The 7,311-nt window shown below is 39.5% G+C and overlaps 1 protein-coding gene across 1 annotated transcript in view; it reads left to right on the forward strand.

Moving 5' to 3' along the window:
* The first annotated feature begins 1,227 nt into the window (after positions 1–1,227).
* The window catches only part of LOC105998197 (chromosome unknown open reading frame, human C6orf165), a 44,439-nt gene continuing 38,355 nt past the window's right edge, over positions 1,228–7,311 (forward strand). Inside the window, exons 1-3 of the mRNA XM_013032847.1 lie at positions 1,228–1,335; positions 4,174–4,257; positions 5,559–5,649. Of these exons, the coding sequence (XP_012888301.1) occupies positions 1,228–1,335; positions 4,174–4,257; positions 5,559–5,649 (283 nt within the window). The remainder of the gene's footprint in view (positions 1,336–4,173; positions 4,258–5,558; positions 5,650–7,311) is intronic.

Below are 7,311 nucleotides of genomic sequence, written 5' to 3' on the forward strand. Positions count from 1 at the left end.
CCTATTTCACGGGACTCCAGTAACGCTGATTTAACTTTACATTCCGTAACCTTTATTACATATGCCAAACGATCCGTGTGACACTCGGGAAAATCAGGAAGCTTGATTAGAACCACTCTTGCCTGGTTTATCATCAATGTAACTAATTAGGAGTTCCTTTTCTGCTATGGTGTACAATTCCCTTAATACGTTTTGAATGCCCTTGTGGTTTCCCGAAATAAAATCCAGACCTCAACTTGGATGTGCAGAAAAGAGAAATCAGATGATCTGACCTAGAGTTTTTTGGTGTTTGTTTTTTTTTGTTGTTGTTGTTGTTTTAAACCCAAGAACTCCCTTATGAAGGATCCCACACATCCATCCCAGGGGACCACGCAGAGGCAGGCAGGCAGGAACAGGAGAAAGCTTATTATAAGGTTTATTAGAGGAGCCATAGTTTCCCAAAGAGGGAGTACATGGAACCACCTAGGTCAGGAAGTGAGGTAGATGGGAGCTCAGGTGGGTCTGGGTGGAGAGAGGGAGTGGCCAGCTGCAGGGCGGGAACTCCAGGGCGGGGAGGAGCTCTGCTCTGGGTGGAGCTGAGGACCGAAGGTGGGCATAATGCTTACACTTTACAGTTATAAAAGTTCACTCAGAGAATGTTCTGGAATAAGCTGTTCCTTGTCCACCTGTACTCTCCTACACAGATAGGAGCTGGCTTCTTACTAATTCTTTCCTCCCTTCCAAATACTTCTCAGCCTTAAAACAAAACAAAACAAAAAACCCTCCAATATATAAGTTCACCTTTGATGGGTATCATCATTTAAGTAAAGAAGAAATTGGTCAATCTTTTGATAGCTCAGTTCCTTTTTGCCATCAACAAAGTCCATTAGGAGAGGGGGGAAAACAGGAGAGACCTGGATATTAAGAATTATGATAATGGGGCTGGGAAGGTGGCTCAGTGGTAGAGCGCTTGCCTTGCATGCATGAGGCCTTGGGTTCGATTCCTCAGCACCACATTAGCAAAAAGAAAAAAAAGCCGGAAGTGGCACTGTGGCTCAAGTGGTAGAGTGCTAGCCTTGAGCTGAAGAGCTGAGGGACAGCGCCCAGGCCCAGACTTCAGGCCCCATGACCGGAAAAAAAGAATTATGATAACATTATGACTACAAATATGAGTGGAGAAATATGAAGAGGAGAAAATGATATATAAATGAGTGTATTACAAACCATTCATTGCTTTATGTAGCCAGAATGCCTCCCACGCAAGCTGAAAGTGTTATAAAGAACATCATACGGGAAATAGAGAAGGAATGTGCAGCCCATGGAGAAATTGTTTCTGAAACTCTGGTTGCTTTCATGGTAAGAATGACTTTTTAAAACATTATTGCTTTATTTAAAAAGTTTAAATGTGATGCCCATTTTCCCTTAAAGTTGGGCATAGTTTTCCTAGATGTTTTTTGATTGAAAACATATTAAAGTAATCAAATTAGTGAAAGTACCTTTTAAAAGTCTGATGCTGTGAGGGGTGTATGGTCACCATTGGGTAAAAACTTGCAATCTTCACCCGATATTGCCACACCCAGAGTGTGCAGTTTCTGATAATCAACTGTCAGGACCTTGGTTTCTAAGCTACATAAGATCCTGTCCTCTGGGCCCCCCAACACAGTGCCTGTAATTTAGCTTGTGGGTGAAGCACTGAAGTTCCTCCCATGTACTGAGGCTAAAACACAGCTCCGTCACCTTTTATTTATGAACCAAAGGCTACTGAGACTATTTCAGTATCTTTTAAAACACTTTTATTGTTATTATAAAGGAGATATACAGAAGAGATACAATTACATAAGTCAGGTAAAGAGTATATTTCTTTCTGAACAATGTCACCCCTTCTCTCTCGCTCTCTCCAAGTTTTTCCCTTCCATCCCACCCACAAGTTAAATAGTTCAACACAGCGTCCAGTGTGGTCCACTGCTGCATTTGTTCACCCTTTGTCCCTCCATTTGTGTGTCAGTTTGAACTTTAAGAAATGTTGTTTCCATTACTGAAGCAACAAAATAATAACAATAAAAAAGTTTCAATATTTTCTTTTTAGTAAGACTTAAGGTTTTGTCTTCATGAAGAATCTCTAAAGGAGAAAGATGGGAAAGAAAAAAATTCCAGTTCTTCCTGTTTCTTTTTTTAATATATATTTTTATTGTAAAGATACTGTACAGAGGGGTTACAGTTGCATGAGTAAGGTAATTTCCTATCAAGCATTGTTACCTCCTCCTTTGTTTTACCCTTACCATCCATTCCTCCCAAACTCTTCCCTCCCCCCCCAAGTTGTAAAGTTCGTTTCAACATAGTGTCTTGTACATCTCATTGTTACAATGGATCAACCTATATCCTTATTTCAGCATTTTGTTATTTCCCTACCCCTCCCCAAATTAGAAAAATGTATATACAAGATGCCTGCCTGTTTCTAAGCAGACAAAAATAAACTGGATGAAAAGGAAGTTAGGTCTTTAGAACTGAGAAGACAGATTGCTTCTCTGTATGTAATTGTCTCAAAGTTACCATGTATAGTGTTATGAGCAGTGAAATTTTATGGATATATTAGTAAGCTTATTCTTTTATATTCCATGTCAAACTGAAAACTTTATTTCTTCACTATTTTCCCTGTAGAAATACAAGCCATTTTACAGGGGGGAAAAAGTCTTTAAAAACTATTAAACTGTTCTTGCAATGTGTGTGGATTCTTCTCTTCAGACTTGTGTTTGTCATTAGGTCATTAGGACATTCCATAGGAATTTGACAGACTTTGAACTTCACATTTCTCACACTTCCAAGTTATTGCCATGCAGGTGAATTTCTTACTCATTGTTTTACACTTGGCAAAATGCATACTTAAATCTAAGTCCTGGAAAATCCCTAGGTTGTTTTTTTTTGACAGTCCTGAGGCTTGAAATTAGGTCTGGGCATTGTCCCTGAGTTGATTTTGCTCAAGGCTAGCATTCTACCACTTGAGCCACAGAGCCACTTCTGGCCTTTTCTGTTTATGTAGTACTGAAGAATCAAACCCAGGGCTTTTCATGCTAGGCAAGCACTCTACCACTAAGCCACATTCCCAGCCCCAAACCCTAATTGTTGCTTTTTTTTAAGAAACTCTTTGTTGTTGTTGTTGTTGTTGGCCTTGGAGCTTGAACTCTGGGCTTGGGCACTGTCCCTCAGCTCTTCAGCTCAAGGCCAGTGCTCTACCTGTTGAGCCACAGCGCCACTTCTTGCTGCTTTTTTAAAATTGAAGACATTGATGCTTATATTTCTATTTCTTGTGACATTTTATCATTGTCAAATCTTAACTTCCCAGAGAATATTTTTTTAAAGCCTAATACTGGGCGTTGGGGATCATGCTTATAATTCTAATAACTCAGGAAGTAGCAACTGGAGAATCAAGGTTTGAAGCCAGCCAGGACAGAAAAGTCTCCAGATTCTTATCTACAAAAATGCTGGACTGGAGGCATGACTCAGGTGATAGAGTACTTACCCATTAGTGAAAAAGCCATTTGAGAGCTGGAAGGCCCGTAGTTAAGCCTTGGTGGCAGACCACACCCCTCTTTGCTTTCCGCCATGTCTACAAAGCATGTCAGTTCTAAGTTTATAATAAATGATATAGAAGATCTTTAAAAAACTTTTTTTCTTATAAAGGTGATGTACAGAGGGGTTACAGTTACATAAGTTAGGTAAAGAGTACATTTCTTTTTGGACAATATCACCCTTTCCCTCACACTTTCCTATTTTTCCCTCCCATCTGATTTAGAAGATCTTGGTAGGTTTTAAGAATAACAAGTTCTTCTGTGAAAAAATTGTGTCACATGTATGTTCATTGTTAAAACATGTAAGTTCTTTGTTCTTGCATTGATTAACAACAGACAATGGCAGTATAAAATATGCCATAGTTTCCTCAATTTAAAATCAAATCATTACTTTCAATCTGTTTTCCCATCTAACTTTTTTTATCCCATATTCAAGTTTTGATGTTTATTGCTTCTTTTCTTCAACTACAAATGAAAGATTTGAAGAGTTGAGTCATAAGAAAGATGGTTAAAAAGATGAAGCTTGAGGTAATCATGAGTTAATTGTTGTAAAAAGTAGAAATGTAAAAGAATATGTTAATGTACTGAGCTAATCTCTCGGTAATGTGGACTACCTTCTTCCTATCAGGTGAAAGCTGTTGTCCTGGACCCCAGCAATGGCTTTAGCACAGATAGAACCCTCATAAAAAGTGATGTGCAGAAACTTGTGAAGGTCAGTATCCAATAATGCTCATTTGAAATTACTTTTTTTTTTCCACTTTTGAACACAGTATTTGTGGTAGGTGCATAAGAAAGGCCCTGAAAATGGTACAAGTAAATGAGGGATTTGTCTACTAAAACAAAACCTAGAAATGTTGAACCTAATGTTCTGGCTTTCCTGGGCTGCCATGTGATTTTCATCCATGGTCACAAAGTAGTTCAACCTAGAGGTGGAAAGATGCGGAAGGCAGAGAGCAGAATGTGTGCACCAATGGGTCATGTCTCTCGCTCTCTCTCTCTCTCTGTATGTGTGTGTACTAGGGTTTGAACTAAGGGCCTAGGTATTGTCTTCTTAGGTTTTTCACTCAAGGCTGGCAGTCTACTAGTTGAGCCACATCTCCACTTTTGGCTTTTTCCTGATTATTTGGAGATAAACATCTCATCACTTTCTATCCAGAAAAATAATTGTTTTCTCGAAATCCCTCTATCTGCTTGTATTTATTGACCATAATATTGTAGGTGACCCCAGGACATTGTTTTCCCCTCTCCAGTAAATCTTGGCCCTCCTCCAAACTGGGGCTCTGTGTTAGTAAGGAGGAGCTTGTATGTTCCCACAGTATTTTAGGAATAATCTTGTTATTATTCTTTTACATTGAGAAAATTATAAATTTCTGGCAGATACTTGTACTATAAAGTTAAATAGGTCTACTTTAAAATTTAAATAATTCAATGCAATTTATGCTTTCCATTGCTAAAGAAAAATTAAAATAAAAGCAAAATAATCTTATAAAGCAAGTGTATGTTTCTGAAAACAAATTTTAAGAAATAAGGTAGTTAAGCACCAGTAACTAATCCTAGTTACTTGGAAGCCTGAGGATCGTGGTTTGCAGCCAGCCTCCATTGAAAAGTCCATGAAACTAGTCAGCAAAAATAGCCAGGAAAAAGCAGGGTTGGAGGCCTGGCTAAAATGGAGACTGCCAACCAACCAACAAGCCAGAGTTCAAACCCTAGACTAGAGTTTTCTGGAACATTTTTCCATATAAACACTACTCAGACTTAACAAGTAGATCAGGCTTCTTCAGCTAGATATTAACCACCAGGGTGTGATGATAGAAATGAAATCAAGGGAGAGTACTCACTACTCAATATGTGTTGTTGTTGGAGTTGGAGTAATTTATAAAATCTGAACTTGTCAAGGAGATTAAGAACAATGAAAGGGGCTGTTGGTGAATAAGCTTTTATGTAGCCCTGTGTTTCTGAAAATAACTAAGTACTTGAGTGTAACAGAACTATTTATGGGCTGTTCTCTTGTAGCTCTGTGTGACTCGGCTATTGGATAGTAAGAATCCATCCCTGGATACTATTAAGATGCAAGTCTACTTCGATATGAATTACACAAGTCGAGGTAATGCATTTAAATATGCTCAGAGTTTAAAAAGTATGTACAAAAAGTATCAATATACTGATCATATTATATATCAATCAATATATTGGTTAGATTGTATTTCAGATAAGAAAGATTTCATTTGGTTGATAATGAGTTTAACTTTAATAAAATAACTAGAAAAAAAAGAAACAGACAATATTGCAATTTGAATTTGCCAAGCAAGTACTCTACTGCTTGAAGCACATACTCCACACTTTTTTGACTTAGTTTCCATGCAGGTTCTTGTACTTTTGATGAGGCAGACCTTGGACTGCAATCCCTCTCCCTCTGCCTGTTGTATAGCTGGAATTACGGTTGTGAGCTGCCATGCTTGGCTTGTTTTGTTAGCGTCCCTCCCTCTCCTAGGCTAGGCTAGAACCATCCTCCTATCTCTGTCTTCCAAGTGGCTTATGTGTGCCACTATGTCTACCCTAATTTTGGGAGGCAGTACAGGACTTTGTGCTTGCTAGGTATGACTTGAGTCATACCTCTGGTCCTTGTATTGCTTTAGTTTATTTATTTATTATTTATTGTCCTGGGGCTTGAGCTCTGGGTCTGGGTGCTGTCCCTCAACTCAAGATGAGTGCTCTACCTCTTCAGTCACAGTGCAACTCCAGTTTTCTGGTGGTTTATTGCATATAAGAATCCCACAGACTTACTTGCCCGGGCTGGCTTTGAACTGTGATCCTCAGATCTCAGCCTCCTGAGTAGCTTGGATTACACGTGTGAGCCACTGGCACCTGGCTTTTTCTTTCAGTCCTTTGACATGTTTTCCAAATTTGATGTGTTACCTGATTTTCTGTTATTATAATTTCCCATTATTGTAAATACTTGAGATCATCAAGTTATACAACGAAAAAGCTCATTTGGGGTCACAATATTAGAGGTTTCAGACCATAATCAGCTGGCTCTACTGCCTTGGTCTGTGGTAGCACATCATGGCAGGAACAGGTGGCAGAGCTAAACCACTCACCTCACGGCTGGGAAACAAAAGAGCGGAAGAAGCTGGGGTCCCCACAATCCCTCCCGACCAGACACCTCGTCCTTATGTTTTCCCATCTCCCAGTCACACCAGGAGCCAGCGACCTGGCTTTTAACACACAGGCAGGCCTTTGACAGACACCTCCCCGAACCATGGTATTGGAAGAATACAATATTGTTAGGAATTTGAAATGAGAAAAAGATCAATGACCTTTGTGAAAGTTAAAAGTCAACTTAAGTTTTTATTTTTTTTATTTTTATTTTTTGGTCTGGTCATGGGGCCTGAACTCTGGGCCTGGGCACTGTCCCTCAGCTCTTCAGCTCAAGGCTAGCACTCTACCACATGAGCCACAGCACCACTTCTGGTTTTCTGGTGGTTTATTGGAGATAAGAGTCTCACGGACTTTCCCTGCCTGGGCTGGCTTTGAACCACAGTCCTCAGATCTCAGCCTCCTAAGTAGCTAGAATGACAGGCATGAGCCACCAGCGCCCAACCTGGTTTATTTTCTTTATAGTACTTATGTAACATATATCTGCCTCAAAATGGAATTGATTATTGAAAATTTAAGTCCATCCCAGTGGACAACCTGGAGGCAAGCAGGCACAGGAGAAAGATTATTACAAGGTTTATTAGAGGAGAAATATTTCCCCCAAGAGGGA

Source organism: Dipodomys ordii, unplaced genomic scaffold (assembly GCF_000151885.1).
Source record: "Dipodomys ordii isolate 6190 unplaced genomic scaffold, Dord_2.0 Scaffold158, whole genome shotgun sequence".
NCBI classification, from domain to species: Eukaryota; Metazoa; Chordata; class Mammalia; order Rodentia; family Heteromyidae; genus Dipodomys; species Dipodomys ordii.